This window comes from Haliaeetus albicilla, chromosome 14, assembly GCF_947461875.1.
Source record: "Haliaeetus albicilla chromosome 14, bHalAlb1.1, whole genome shotgun sequence".
Lineage (NCBI taxonomy): Eukaryota > Metazoa > Chordata > Aves > Accipitriformes > Accipitridae > Haliaeetus > Haliaeetus albicilla.
In genome coordinates this window covers 511,487-528,054 of record NC_091496.1, presented here as the reverse complement: position 1 = coordinate 528,054, position 16,568 = coordinate 511,487, and the positions used below count along the sequence as shown (strand labels likewise).

General features: G+C 47.5%; 1 protein-coding gene across 19 annotated transcripts in view; it reads right to left on the bottom strand.

The window, feature by feature from the left end:
- The window catches only part of SHANK3 (SH3 and multiple ankyrin repeat domains 3), a 396,403-nt gene that overhangs the window by 67,644 nt on the left and 312,191 nt on the right, over window positions 1-16,568 (bottom strand). For all 19 annotated transcript variants that reach the window (XR_011327682.1, XM_069801392.1, XM_069801393.1 and 16 more), the window contains one exon: window positions 11,243-11,367. Coding sequence is in view for 18 of the 19 variants with exons in the window: in XM_069801392.1 (XP_069657493.1) it covers window positions 11,243-11,367 (125 nt within the window). In the remaining variant the exon portion in view is untranslated. The remainder of the gene's footprint in view (window positions 1-11,242; window positions 11,368-16,568) is intronic.

Below are 16,568 nucleotides of genomic sequence, written 5' to 3'. Positions count from 1 at the left end.
ATAAAAACAACGCGCAAGCACTAGGACAATATCAGGAAGGCCAAAGTCCAGCTGGAGCAAAGACTATCAAAAGAAATTAAGCAGAACAAGGATTTCTTGTAGTGGTATGCTGGCACCCAAAGGAAGTTCAGGGAAAATGCGAGTCTGCTGATGAAAAATCAGCCATGGACAGTACAGACATGTACTGTCTGTTTCAAGACCAAAATGCTTAACTTTGTTTTATGTCTCAGTGTTTGTGGAAAGCGTGCTCCCAGACCTTGGAGTGTAGCAGACAATGTAAGATGGGCAGCCAATAGTGGGGAAGCAACAGGTTAGGGACTTCTTAGAAGAGCTGCTGCATCCAGGTCCACAGGCCTGGTGGGATTCAGCAGAGGGGGCTGAGGGAGCTGCTGAAGTGATCACGAGGCTGCTGTCTATTCCCTAGGAGACAGCATGGTGATTTCAAGGTCCCTGACAACTGGTCCCGAATGTGACACTCACCTTTGAGAAGGGAAGGAGAGTCAGCCCTTCCTCAGCCTTGTTAAAGCCATGGAGCACGTCTTCTTCACGCACAAACATTTGAAGAACAAGAAGGCAAGCAGGAACACTCAATATGGATTTCCCAACAGCAAACTGTGCTTGACCAATATGGCTGTTTTCTGTGACAGAACAACTAGTTCTGTGGGCAACGGGGGGAGTGGCAGACATGCCATACCATGACTTCAGCAAGGCTTCTGACACCAAACCCCACAGCATTCTCCTTTGGAAACTGAGGAGCTACGGACCAGATGCATGGACAGCTAGGTGGGCTGAGAATTTACTGGACCGCTGTGTGAAAAGGTAGTGATTAGTGATTAGGCAGCTGGCAATGGGCAGAGTGCTCTAGAGGCCAGTCCTGGGGCCCATCTTGTTCAACACCTTCATCAACAATGCAGATGACACAGAGGACACACTGGGTAAAAGTGCTGATGATATTAAACTAGTAGGAGCATCTGACATGGTGAAATGCAGAGCTTCAAACCAGAGGGGCCTTGCGAAATTTGAGGACCAGGCTCACAGAAACCTCAAAAAGTTCAACAATGGGAAGAAGAAAGGTGTGCATCTGGGGCGGACCAACCCAGCACATTGGTCCGGGCTCAGGAGAGACTGCCCGAGTAGCAGTTCTGTTGAAGAAGCTGAAAAGGGATTTATGATGACTGCCAGCCTGAGTATGAGCCCATAGCGCATTCACACAGAGAATAAGGCAAACTGCATATTGGGCTACAAAACAAGCAGGCTGGCCAGCAGATTGAGGGAAGTTATTATTGCCCTTTTTACTCAGCAGTGGTGAGGTTGCACCTGGAATAGTGTTCTGTTTTTGGACATCAAGTTCAGGAGTGGGGAGAAACTGAAGAGAGTCCAGACCCAGATCTCATGATAAAAAAACAGCAAGCAGCCTACAACTGCTTGCAGGGCACTTACAAAAATATCTGAGACAAACTCTTCCTGTAGCAGATGATGTAACAAATGTGGCCAACAGCCACAAATTGTGGTTTGGGAGGTTCAGGTTGGACTCGGACTTTAGCAAAAAAAAAACTTCTGAGGAGGGCAGTACAGCCCCAGAACAGGCCACCCCAAAGACTGCAGCACCAACACCCTGTAGGTGTTTTCTGAGGCTTGGCTGGACAGAGCCAGAGCTGACCTAACACAGTCCTTCTCAGAGCAGGATCTCAGAGAACCTTTCCAACTAGCACTTCTATGACTCTACAGAGGAGAGAACATACAGCTGTGGGTTCAAAAGCTGGCTCAGGAGGAAGATCAGCCCAAACTTATGAATTCATTGTAAAACAGAGTAATTCATTGATGCAAAAGCCCTCAAAGATCCCTAGAGAGCCCTGACAAGGAGCGATGGGACAACAGTCTTTCCACTTTCCCACTAAAATATATTTGGAAACTGTACTGAGATATATGCTCAGGGAACTAATAGAAAATCCCTCCAATTTAAGATGTAAAAAAGACTCATGTATAACTGGGACACAGGTTTCCTAGATATAAGGAAGAAATTTTTTATGATGAGGATGGTGAAACACTGGAACAGGTTGCCTGCAGAGGTGGTAGATGACTCATCCCTGGAAACATCCAAGGTCAGGTTGGAGGGGGCTCTGAGCAACCTGATCTAGTTGAAGCTGTCCCTGCTCACTGCAGGCAGGGTTGGACTAGATGACCTTTAAAGGTCCCTTCCAACCCAAACCATTCTATGACTCCATGATTTATACAATGGATAAGGATTTAACCAGATCTCAGGCTGAAAATATGGTCCACCAAGCCATAAAAATGTATCTCCTAATTGTCTTTCTGTTATTACAAGAAGTATTTCTCACAGGAAATAAACAGTCTTCAGAGCCATCTGACATCCAGGCCACTGAGTGAAAAGCTGTACAGTTTCTAGAGATAGCTAAGAAAAAACATCTGGGAGACTAGAGATGCTGCAAGTGCATTCAGGTGGTTGCAGTGATAGGGGAAGTCAAAAAAACACATGTTCCTGGCAGAGACTGGTCAAGTCCTTCCACCATTGAAGGCAGAGCTAGTGGAGGCATCTCTAGCAACAGTTACAGTACAGCTTTCAGGACTATACACAGAATAAAGCCAGGCCTGCATGTGTAGCACAGGGTCTGGGTATAGTATAACACTCTTGCCTACTCCATGTGGCTCAACACACCTAGATATGATGGCCTCTGCAGTGATGACTTGAGGAAAGCCTTAGAGCGGTGATGAAACCTTGTGCTATTGAAGTTCTTGGCCCACCACGAACTGGAGATGACTTCTGTGAGACAGATGGACTGCAATGAGAAAGTGAGCACCCTGGACATGGGGAAAATGAACCAGGTCTCTTCTTGAGGCAATGGAAATACCACGCTCAGAATCACATCCAAAGACTGGGTCTCTAAATGAAAGCATTGTGTTCAGGAAGGGTTTCCTTCTTCTATGCCTGCTGCCAGAGGATGGCAAACAGGACAAACTCGCAGCAATCTCAGCATTACTTCTGAGCCTCCAGAGCATATGAATGCCACAAAATTCTCTGACTTCACATTGGAGAGGCATTGTTGGTTTGTTGCCAAGTCTTTGCCACCCCTGAACCTGAGAAGTACCAGCGGCAATTGCACATGCAGCTATATCCGTAGTGTCGACAGCACTCAGAATCTAGCAGTTCCTCTGAGAGAAACCCCTGACAGCACAGAGAACAAAACCCAAATGCTCCAAGGAGCTGCTCCGTGTTTGGCATTTCTGACCCACAGTGCTACAAAATAATGTGCCTTTTGCCAAGAGATCACACTGTTGGCATTCACCTGATGGAATGTGGTGGGCACTTACCCTGGAAAAAGCTGCCCTGGGATCCCTGTCCTGTCTGGGGAGAGCTGGTCGGTGAATCCACCAGCTTTGTCACACCCTAAGGCAGACTCCAGGTTAGGTAAGATGAATTCACTACTCCCCGAATTCCATCTCCACATTTATTTGGTCTCCACAGGTAGAACTGGCAGACTAGATGAGGCAGGCAGGTGCAGGCACCCAGGTAGCTGAAGTCTGAAGTGAGGTGAGATGAATCCCACCATAGATCTCTACCAAAGGCCGTGTCCTGAGATCATCTGCGTCTGTGTTGCTGCAGCAGCCCTGTGGGCTGTAGGACCACAGCACTATTTAGGAAATTAAAGCGCCCCATGGATAGCTGGCACCTGGATGTTGAAATGTGAACAAGAACACTGATAAGCCAGTGTTAGCCAAACCAGCCAGAGAAAAGCAGCCACTTGGCTTCATGTTAGAGCTGTCCTCCAACCACTCTACTTTGAGCATGTATGATGGAAGTGCAGCTAAAAGAGATGCTGAGTAAACACTGAGGTTCCTTATTGAGCTATTTCTATACATAGAAATACTGTAGGAGAGAGGGTGAGGGGTGGTGATCTCAGCGCTGGAAGATCAAGGGCAGAGCTTGATGCCTCTGATCTGTCTGCCTCAAGCAAGCAGAAGCCCTGAGAACTTTCTGTCTCCTCACACTCCTGGTGTAGCCCATGTCAACCAACACAACAGGCTGGTGTGCCCGTGGCTGATCTGAATCACACTCATCACAGATGGGGAAGGTTAGTCACTAGGAAGAAAGGGCAGCCTTCTTATTGGTGATGAACCGACAATCTTTCTTTAGAAGACCTGATGATACAAAATAACTTAGCTTGGTTCATGTATTTGTTTTAGCATAAGAATCCGCAAAATACGATCCTTTGGCTGCTGGATCAGTGGATAACAAAGATGCTTAGCAGTTACTGCTGGAGTTTCACCCGGACTGCTTTTCTTGAGACCTGGGCAGGTGCACATTTTGGAGGTCTCTGGGCTTTTGCTAGGTAGATGAACAAAGCAGTGAGCATGCCCATCAGAAAGCACGAGATGCGCAGTTTGAGCCTGACAGAGTGGCTGTGGAGGGGTCAAAAAAGGAAACAGAGAGACAGGGGTTATGAAGTAAATGAAGGGCTTATGAAGTAAATGAAACACTAAGACCAAGAGTGAGCAGCAGCTCATGGGAAAATGCTGAAGGATTGCAAGACAAATGCAAGCAACTTGGCTGGATCCCCTGGCAGACCAGAGGGGCTGCCAATGTTCTGCCCATTTTCTGCCTTCAGCCAGCCTGAAGCACGGCAGTTAGGCAGGAAGCTTCTGTCCAGGCTCCTGACGCAGACAGGCACGCAGAGGAAAGAGGTGCGTGGTGCATCTCTCTGCCCTGCTTGTGTGATATGCAGAATTATCTGTGCACCCCCCGTCTTGCAGGCATTATTATCCTCAAGGCAGAATTTCCTCCCTGTGAGCATGACACTAATCGGGTCAGGACAATCAGGTCCAGGCATCTGACAGTTCCCCTACAAGCTTACAATCTAGAGTGCATAAAATCTTTAGTAGTAATAAAATTGGGATCAGATTTCCACCCCAAATACATTGCAGCAGGCAGGGGCTCAGTCGACACAAAAAGCAGGAGATTTAGCACTTGTGACCACTCCACATGGTTTGCTGGGATTAAAAAATGAACCTGTTCACTCCAATATGAAGAGAAGGCTTAAGCGTCTAGACCTCCCGACAGAGGATTTGAAGGACAACAAGGGAGAGCAGAAAAAGCAACAAGCCCAGAAGGTGAGGAAAGAAAAGACAGCAGCTCTCTGTGGAAGGAAAGCAAGGGCCAGATAGCCCAGTCTATTATGGTACATTAGAGCTGCAAAGACTTGGAAGACTGGGGACTCGGCTGCTGTGAGGGCCTCAGCATAAGCTGTGAGGGCAAAATTTTAAACATGCTTCTTCTGATGCTTTAATTTCTGTTGCTAGGTGGCATTGCAGGATTGAGGTTACGTTTCTCCACAGCTCCAGGCTCCCTCTGCCACAGCTCAGAGCCAGAAGACAATCCGAGGTGGAGAAGTGTAAGGGAGCTGGGCAGCCTTGGAGCAGACACTTCTGTTAAAACTAGGATCAGCACAAGATAAATTCCAACGGAGAGGGGTGAGCAGGCAGCGTACATGAATATGTACAGGCTGCAAGACGGGACGGGTTGTTCCTGTTCGATTATGTGATCAAAGGCTAATCACCACAGTCAAAACGGAGCAGAGAACAATGACAGCTGGAGGAACCCCAATGACCTGATCGGTGTCGGTGGAGCACCCCAGCTCGGCTACCCCCAGGGCCACCACAGGGGGAGGGTCAGCCCCTGGTCTGTGTTTGAGACCCATGGGATGAGTCGATGGGACAGGATCTCTCCAGGTCACCCTGCGGACTGAGGGGAACTACTGCCTGCAGGGGTATGGGACTCATTACAGGATGCCAGGAAGAGCATTCTGGGGTTGTGCCAGTCCTACCGAGATGCTCAGTGAAAGGACCAAAGGCAGGAAAAGGGAGGAACGATGGTGTCTCAGGCAAGAACAAGCACGGGAGAACAAAGGGAGAAGGGTGTGGAAGAGGCCAGTTAAGCGTACCAGGTTGTTGCTCAATACACTTGTCTTGTCATGCCCTGCACCTGGCCACCACACTCTGACACGTCTTGTCACTGCACTACTTCTACAGCCATTCTTCTGGGTGAGGCCGCGCTCCATATTGTGCACCTCTGTGTGTGTGTGTGAAGGTATCACTGCCAGCAACTGGGGAAGGGGCCGTGGGTGGGAGTGTCCCAGAGGTGCTGGGGTGCCAGCAACTCCAGAGACCAGACTGCCTGCATATTGTATGTTGACGCGTGTGTAGGTGCATTTAATTTGTGAGGAATTGTCAGGCTGGATTGGCCAGTGAGTAGGATAGGAGGCTTGGAGCCAGGGATCAGAGAGGCCATAGACTGGGGTCAGATACTGGAGAGACTAGGGGTCTGGGAATTTGTTACTGGAGGGACCAGATTGACGAGTGGGTTTGAGAGTCAGCTACTGGTAAGGCCCAGTGTCTGGAGCAGCTGCCAGGGAGACTAGTTTGTGTTTGTGCATGCCTGTGCATTAGGCAGCTGGGGACACCTGGGGACTGGAGACCAGTTACTGGATAGATGAAGTCTCTCAGGCCTGGGGAATCCAGCACACGTGTGTGCATGTGTGTCAAGAGATTCGAGTACCAGCAAGTGGGTCTCAGGGTTTCACACACTCAGGTGCCAGCAACTAGGCAGACTGGGGGAGTGAGGGGCCAGCTACTGGGCAGACTGGAGGTCCAAGGCCAGCTACTAGAGGGATTCATATTGTATATACATACACATATACGTTTACATTCTCTTCTGACAGGCTTTCATTCTGATCAGTTGTGGAAGAACAGGGTCAGGCCATTTGTGCTGTTGGTGTTTGCACCATGCTGTGTGTCTTCTGATCCATGTGGCAAGCTGTGTGCTTATTGTGCACATGTGTGTACGTGTCCCCATCGGGAATGCACGCTCAGCCTGGCTACTGACCGAACCGGGGAACATGGAGCTGCAGCAGCCTTGCATCTATTGCATGACTGGATGTAAAGCTCCTGACAGTTACCAGGGAACTCTTACTTTCCTTCTTCAAGGTCATCTGCTCCTCCTGGAGGGGTCTGGTGAAACTTTCCACCTTCACAAAATTAGGAAGAGGTTTCCTAGTTAAACAGGAACAGAGACCAGTCTTGCTGAAGAAAGTATCAGGTGAGGACACCAATGCTCATCAAACGAGTATCCTGAACTCCTTACAGCCATTCCATGGATCTCACTGACAAAGCCACCCCAACTTGCCAACCAAGCAGGCTTCAGCCTGTCATGTTGGTCCAGGCCAGTCATGGACCTCCATTTGTATGGAGGGTGGTGGTGAGAAATGAAAGGCTAAAAAGGCTGGGGAAACAGTGTGGCACAGCAGGCTTGAGCAGAGGGCTAGGTCATCGCAGTTTAAACATGGTACAAGTAAGTCAGGTCCTGTACTACAGTTGTTGTAGGTTGGTATTAATCAATCAAAAAGCCACAATGCTAAACGCTGATTTTGCCTGAAGCTTTGCTCCCACTTCAGGGGCAGATTCCCCTCTGCATGCCTCCTTCTCTGGATGGTCTTTGCTGCCTCTTTTAAGTCACCATCAGTTGGGCTCCCAGGTATAACCTGTCAGGCAGCTCTGCTGGCTCCTCATGCCAACACCCCACAGAAACACATCTCACTCCTTCCCCCAAAGGGGAGCCTCGTGGAGGAATGGGAACTGCCAGAGCATCCACCGGACTGCCTCCAGCATCCACATCCAGCCACCCCTCTCCCAGCTTCGGAAGCTGATTTAAGTGCTGAATTAGCACGAGGAAGACTAGGGCAGGTCAGGGCTTGCTTGGAGCTCTAAATGGTGTCCCTGCCACCTGATCCTTGCACGAAAGAGCCGTTTTGTGGTACCAGAGGAGTTGTTCCCCAATGCTGAGCGAGGTCAGCTCTCATATGGAGATTGTCACTGTCATCAAACACTTCCCTGCCTGAAAACACCTTTCAGGGCTTGCCACCCGCACTTCTTTATTTGAATTTGCTAACTGCAATGTGAAAGCACTTTATGTGTATCTGGGTGTCTAGCACTGATCTCCAATATGAAGAAATCTTTAAAGTTAAAAGACTAATGATTAATTTCAGCAAGAGATGGTCTCAGGCTGCAAGTTACAAGGCTAGAAATAAAGTCTCAAACTTAAAATGCCTACGTACTGTCCACCTAAATTTAACACCTCTCTAATCTATACCCTTGGACAGGTTGATGAAGATGGTCCCAGAGACCTGTACAAAGCTTCAAGCTATATCACAACATCTCCCTTTCTGAGTATTGCCTTCGGGATGAGGCTTTACATTGCGGCAAAGCTGCTGTGCTCATTCTAAACCCACCTCCAGCTTCCCTTCCCAGGGAAACCACACATGCTTGTTGCTCCACTTGCCATAGATTTAATGATCATGCAGCCACAGGGGAAGTCAGCTCAGCTAGCTGATCCAAAGGAAATGGTAACTCGCTGAGGGCAGGTTATCAGCTAAATACATTTATTCTGCAGCTGAACACCCAAACTGGGAGGGAAGGGAGAGGGACTGCGAGTCTCAGCCAGGACAAAGCTGCTCTACTGCAGCACTAACCTGCTCCTTGCACCCCACATGGCTTTATAAGCATTTGAAATTCTTCCTTGCTTTGAAATATTTCTAATAGTACGTATCAGAAAAAGTATCAGCTCTACAATGATTGTCAGGTTTATGACAATTAGTAACTAGCTTTCTTTAGAGGCTGCAGAAGACACACCAACAATGCAGATGATGCTGTTGGCAGCAGCCTATTTGGGTCACGCAGCCTTTGCCAGCACTCTCCAGCTCGCAGCTTTTGGGGGACTTTCTGGCTGCAAGAACCGTGCCTGCGTGCAGGATGGACAGAGCAAACGGCCCCACTGCGAGCTTCTCTCCAGAAGGTTTGCTGCAAGTATGGAGAGGAAATCTGGGCCCTACTAACCGCAGAAAGGAGAGTGAAGGATGGGTGTGCTCTTCCCACTGGAAGTAAGGCCAAGTGCCAACCTGGACCTCTGCTGAGAGCTCCTCAAGCCCAGCTTCCCTCTCCCCTTCCCGCTGTGCTCCACCCGCTGTGGGATTCCCTGTGCTCCTGGCAGCACATGGCTCCACGTCCCCGCATGTTGGCTGTCGCTCCTCCCACCTGCCCTGCAGCAGTGCCACACGCGTGGGCATGGCACCACCTGTGGGACTACCCATTTTGGATGAAGGGCGCAGAACATTCAGTACCTCAGCACAGACACATCACAGCTGGTCCCTGCTTCACGCACAGGCTTTCCATCAACTACTCATTCAACATCAAGTCCTTCACTGCGTCTCAGGTAATTGCTCTGGAAAAAGTATTGCTAGAGAGATCCCACAGAGCACTGATGGGAGCTCCAGGGTGCCTCAACCAACTGTCTGGTACAGTGGTGATGACCACCCCTGAAAAAGAGAGCATTTTTCAGTGTAAGCTTCAGGCTGCAGAGTGAATCGCAGCAGCTGAGCTAAGCAAAGCCTCACCACCCGCCTCCCCAGTCCCGGGAGCACTTCCACACCCAGTACAACTTCACACATCCACCTGCCAGAAGCATGCAGCTCTGCTTGCCTTAAACCACGCACAACCACAACCTACACCACACCACCACCATGTCGGACCAACGCAGATGTCATATACTGCACTACTGGGTTTAAAGCCTTATGATTTTTGCATGGGAAGATGTGAGAAAGCAAAATCCCACAGGATGCCAGCCCCTCCTTTGACTGTATGGACTGCCTGTCCAGTGTGTGCTGCTTGGCACTTGCTGTGAGGAGATTCACAGTGGAGCCCGACCACGCCACCCACCTCAAAACTTCACACAAAGTTCCCCTTCCCATCCCATCTAACTCATGGTCGCTTCACAGACTCGGTGTCAATTCAGCCTCACTCCACCTCTTCTGCAACCGTTGCTCCCTTGGAAGGGACAGGATTCATCTCACATCCCTTCCTGCTCCAACACTGTATACATGTCCATTTGAAACAAACTCTCTGGGATCCCTTTACAATTAAGGCACAGAAACGGGCATCTTGATTGAGTGATTCACAAATACTTTAATCATTTCCCAAATGCCTTGTTGTAACAGCCTTTTCTCTGGCTTTAAGTAATGCAGACTTGACCTATTCATACCATACCCATTTGGCATGGATTCTGAACATAACTTTCACTTGCAGGTACCACAGTAATGTCTCCTACACTTTCCTCCTATAATGAGGAGAGTCCCTATAAACATTAACAAATTAATGTTACCGCTCTCTTTTAAATCACCCCTTAAAACTATCCTCTGCTGCGTTCACTACAAGATGAAGCAACCGATATGCCAAAACTGCTCCCTGCAGTGTCATCTCACTGTCCAGAGATGGCAAGCACCAGCACGGGAGCACCCCTGTCATCTGCGTGCTGGGACACAGCCGTCACCACCTGTACTGCACAGACGCCATGCACCATGCAGCACCTACCACAATGATTTCCTGACCTGTCGCTGAGGTTCTGTGCATACACTAATACAAACAATAACAAAATAATAATAATGTCAAGCTGCAGGAGCAAGCAAGTGCTGTCACTGCTGGAGACCTGGCAGCCAGCTTCAGATCCCTACCCTGGTTTTCTCCTAAGTCTCCTGCCTGTGCCCTGGGGAGACTACACCTCTATTTTACCTCGCTGTGCCTTGCTGCTGAGCCCTGGAGCCATTTGTTTAACATGAAGTTGCCAGTGACTCTAATCCTTGCTTTTCCTTCTTTAAAAGTGACCACAAAAATCCAGTCGACTGTGGCCTCAGAGCAGAGTGAAGGCAATACACAGCCCCCAGCATTGCCTTCTTGAAAAAGGGAAGGGGCCAAGGGGGAGATACAAGAGCAGAGACCTATATACCCAGTCAATCTAATTCTTCCCTATAGACCCCAATACTTGTACCACATTGGGCAAAGCTGTAATAAATATCAGTACAAAACAATCCTGATTAGCCTCCAGAGAGGGCATCTGATGAGTCTTTCCTCCAACCTCCATTTTCCCTGTAATTTCAGTTAGCAGAAGGGAACCTGTCAGCTCCCCTTCTAGCACAGAGAGCATGTATCTACTCGAATTATTGTACCTGAAATACATTTTTTCATCAAGACATCCAGGCAGCAGGCATTTCAGTAACAATTATTACCCAGCTCTCAAAACACCTTATAAAGGAAATTAATTTTATGCAAGACATAAGCCCTTGTTCTGCAGAAGATGCTGCTGGCAGCCATCAGTCACTCTCCCTGCCGCTTCTGGGCTCACCTCAATCAGAAAGTCTCCTGTGCGAAGCCCTGCTCTCCAAGCAACACCTTCCACATCCACTGATTCCAGGTACTGGAGCGCTGGGAAGGCTGGGGTTGGGGTGAACTCCTCAATTGGGGTTTCAGCTACAAAACACAAAGAGAGAGAGAGATTGAGACACTGTGGCAAAAAAGCAAGCAGAAGGTGGACAAGAATGTCCAGGAGCCTATAAAAATCTCTGTATATTGGTTCAAAAGAACATGTATGCAAGGCTCAGCTTGACATCAATGCAGGAACCAGAGCTAATGCTACATGTCTACAGTATTAATGAGCTTAGACCCTGAGAAAGCCCCAGAGCCTCCCAGACACATGTGACTCCCAGAGTCACATATGTTCCCAAAAGGTCCCTGAAGCCTCATCCATCTCCCAGTACTACAGACGAAATGAGAACAGCAGCTATGAACAATGGCAGGAGGGGAAGAACTCACTCCTTCTGTGTCTACATCTGAGTTAGCGGCTCCAGGCCTCTTTCATAGTCAGCAGAGAAAACACAATGTGCGCCATCCACCTGTGCTACTGCAGACATGACACCTGCTTTCAGCATCCCAGAGCAGTGCCTCTCTCATACTGGTCCTACAGGAGACCATTAGCTCAGGACCAGAGGGCTACTTGTTGATGGACGTCTGCATTAATCAAATGAAACCCACTCTTCATCAGTGAGGTTTTAATTGCATTCCTGGTTGGAAAACCTGCTCCTGCTCCCAAAAGAACACCATTTCCAGGGAAGGGATTTTCTCAGATGGACCCAGGCAGCGCACTTACATTATCCAGCTGCAGCCCATCTTGCTTCAGTGCCCATCCACGAAGAAGGAATTTTGCATGGGGGATGCCCAACTTATAGCAGAGAGGCACTTGTGTGATGTGTGCTACCTTGTGTGATGTGATGAAGGAACAAGCTTCCTTTGTCTGTTTATCAAGAGGAGACTGTTGTCGATGTTCAGAAACCTCAGATCCATTAAAGAAATGAAGCAGAAAGGCCACAGCTACTCTACGCATCTGGCCAGGCTCTGGTAACCTGAAACTATCAGTGGTACCAAGATGGGTTGCTGTCCGCAGCACAGAGTGTATCAACTATGGCTGTTTCAGGGGCTGGTCGTGATTCTCCAAGAAGATTTTTATTTTCCCCTTTGTGTATTGAGAACAGACCTGCTGCCTGTCTACCTGCTTTTGTGCAGAGAGGATTCGTGTCTTGCTACATAAGACCATAGCATTGGATCAGTGAGGACTTCTTCACCAGGCCTTATATGAGTGGAAACACCTAAAGCGGATCCAGAAGAAGCTCGAGACATCCCTTTTCTAATAGCATGCAATCTTATTACTGGCTTTCAAGTGTTACCAGACAGATGGCCGTTCCTAATAGCCTGTGCCACAGACGAGGAAAGAGAGAAGTTACCCTTCCAAGAAAAGTGCTGCTTCTCGGCACTACGACACCTGGCCACTTGTTTGTGCAGCCTTCCAGGGAGCAGTATCTATAGAGTCATTTCAGCTCTACCTCCACTTATTGGTAGTCCCAGGACTAGAGAGGAGACTGTGCCACCTCTGGTGATCAGCACTGCACTGATTTTGGAGCTGTTCTCAGCTGGTAGCAGCCTCAAAGATGAAGCTGAAGATGGGCTACCAGATACAAGAGTACTCAGCGAGTCGGTGGGGGTGAAGGTGCAATACTGAAACCACCTGTGCCAACTACTCTGTTTTCCCTGCCTGCAGAAACAAGAGATGATATTCCACATCACCTGTCATGGACAAAGAAAATTATTGACACATTAGGAATAAGTGTCTGAAAACCCCAGACATGTTCTGACAGATCTGCACTCTCCTGAAAGTGTAATACACACTGGAGGGTCAGCGAGTGTATTTTATTCCTCCTCTACCTGGGACAGCCACTTTGCTCAAGGCTAGCTGTCAAATAACAGATAGCAGTTGTACGGCAGAAATCCCCTCCTGCAACAGCAGTATAGCAGTCATTCTGCTGAGTAGATCCCAAACATACTTAAATCACAAAGAGGAGAGGAGGCTAACAAGCCATTGTTTTGCCTAATGATGCAGCATATGTCATGCACCAAAAGATATTAGTGCTTGAAACATCTAAATTTTGGCTGCTGACCAGTGGCTGGCCAACAGCATGGCACTGCTACTTGCACAGGGTCAGTTCAAAGTGCGATGCACAGCTTCTGGCACCAATGGTGTTGACACAGATTATTTCAGTCCACTGTGCTACACAAGCAGTAAGTTTAGGTCTAGTGGTCTTGACTGGAGCGCATAGAGATTCCTGGCAGATGGTGTATTTGATGTTGCAATGCATTACTTAGCATTACTTTCTCTGAAGGGTAATTAATACAGGAGCATGAAGAATGGTTTGGAAACCAGCACCAAGACCGGCACAAGAGACTCTCAAGAGCTTGGTTGTGATGGCTTATGATATCCTCCCCTCATGCACAGTAATTCTCACATGCGTAGGACAGAAGCTAAAGCTGGTTGGTAAGAAATGCAACAGCAAGGCCACAGTTGCATGAAACAGCTGGCTCAAATGTATATAGAGCCTAGGAATTCAAAATGGAGACATGCTCCCCAAACCCTGGCCAGGCTGGCAATTTTGGGGCCAGGTGAACTGAAGGCTCTCACTCAGGGCTTTTCAGCAGACTGATGGAGGTGTCTTTTTCTCACATGAATCTTTAGTCCATGCAGGATTCACTGTCTCATCTTCATTCAGAAAAGTCAGTGGTAAAAGGACACTCTTTGCTAGTATAGGGACAGCTCTGAGCAGAATGCACTGAAGGATCTAGACTAACTTGCTAAGAAACCAAACACCAAATGTCTTCTTTAGTGGCTGATGATGCTTGAACAAACCATTTGCCTTAGAGACATGTAACAAACAAGTCAGAAAAACCCACGATTATCTAGTCTGATATCATGCATGACAAGGGCCAGAGCCTTCAACAAAGGTCCCTGTATGTCCACCTCTCCCTCAGCTGATGTATGCAGAAAGCATGGTTTATTTTTGTTAGCAATATAGATAATGATGTATTGTATCAACAGGCCTAGGTAAGTTATCCATCACTCTAAGTCTATTATCAAAACAATGTATTTTTAAGAGCTGTGTCAAAACCCTAATGAAGCAGTAGATTTAATAACAGAGTCAGTAGATGATCTTGTGCATACATCTCCTTTGATGTCAGATCACTCCAGTAAATGTGACCTACATTCTCCTTCATGTGTGTGAAATGTATAGACCCTGATTTTATACAGATATAAATACTTCCATCATTTACTATAGTACTACTTTATTATTTTATTTACAATTTTTATGCAAGATTTTTTCTGTTAAATCAGATAGCCATTGGCTAGCACCAGACCAAGACAAAGTTTGCCTGACAAAATGTTAATATGCTGAATGATCTTAGATGTTTTTTATCAAGAGCTTTCCATGACTTCTTCCTTTGATGGAAGCTAGCTTAAGTGGCAAACAGTTGACAAGTCATCCTATGTATTTTTAGAAATGCCAGTGTAACATCTGATTTCTCCAAATCCTTCAGGACTTCCCCAATGTTAAATTCAGCTCTTTGGATCAGTGTTGACCAGCAAGTTCTTTCAACAGCCTGATGTTCAAAGAACCACAAACATGACCTTGCTGCAGACTGTAGCTGCAAAACTAGGCGCCCATTAACTTATGCTAGACCTCGGACCAGAAGGATATGAGGTTTAAGGTGAGAAAGACCTTGTGTATTGCCTGAATCTCTGAAAATGAGAAAAGGGTAGACTCAGGCTCTCTGAATGTCAAGTAAATTATTTATATAATCATAATGGGACATACGGTCTCCGTAGAACATCAGCACTGTACTTCACAAAACAGGAGCATCAGCGTGACATACCAGTACTGCCTCTCATCATACATGCATCATAATTAAGTCATGAAAAGGTTAAGTGGAATTCCTGATCCCTGGGGAGGATAGAGTTGGACAGATGACAATTTAATTGGTTTCCTAGCCAGGAGAAGGAGCCTGATGTGAGCAAACTGTGTTATCACAGCAGCTCCACAGCTCCAGATACACCCATCCCATCAGGCTTACCCCCGCTGCAATCCCACAGCTGCAGAATTCAGCAGCACTGCCCCACGTTTCCCCACCATGGGGCTGACAACAGCCTGCGGATGGCAGAGAAATCCTAAATCATAGCTCTGAGAAGAGTCATCTGAGGGATAGTTCAAGGATGTGTTTTTTTTGTATTGGTAATCAAAGATATAAACTGATAGGGAATACAGATAAAATTAACCTAGGAAACCCAGCCTTATAGACAATTCTGTCACCTGCATTATTGATGTGTTACATGAGGACTCCAGGCACACCATTTTCTGTGGGCTGGAAGCTATATATCTACAGCAACTGCATGCTGTGATACACAATTTGTAAAGTGTCACTAGTGCCTTAAAGATTCAGTAAACAAGAAAATGCATCCTGAAGTCAGAACTGTATCCTTATGAAATAAATACTAGAAGCATAATTTAATACAGGAGGGGGAAAAACGTAGACAGAGGAAGCAACCAGCTCTCCCTTGCTACTGCCTGAAGTCCCAGGGAATGAGAAAGAAACTCTAGTAATGGACAAGTGAATGTAAACTAAACTACCCCTTTTCCATACAGAGAATGAGGTCTGCAAGGCTAACTGCTCCAGGAATCTCCAATGGCCATGTCAGGCAGTGCATGGAGGAGCTCTGACTTCCAGCTGTAGGTGCAATCCAGCACTGGATTTCCTATCTGCCTCAATTAACTCGCAGACTCAGGCAATACAGGGGAGACCTACTGTTCCCTGGAGTCTGCAGCTGTGCTTCCTTGTTTCAGAACTTTCCCTTACAGCTGCTTTTAGTTATCATTCAGTCAAACATATCAGTGCTGTGCTCACACCTGGTTAGTAGTAAGACTGCTCTACACTTTACTGCAAAGGACCTGCAAAGGGAGAAACTTCTTCTGCAGTACATAACAATTAAAATTTCCTGGATAAGTGCCAGAAAAGCTATAAAACCACGTTACCGCCTGAAAGCCCAACACTGCCTTACTGGTTAAGCTGATGGGTACCGAGCACATCATTTTCTCAGAACAGAACAGAACAGAACTAAATGAAATGTATGTTGACAGCAACCCCATGGAGCACCTGCAAACCATGCCACGTGCAGGAGACCTTGGTGGCGGGGATATCTCCTTCCAAACCACCAGAGTCTTCTGAAAGGAGCAGAAGCAGCTCTGGAGAATAAAGCTCTGGCAAAGGCAAAGGGTGAACAGAAACCCCACTGCTAT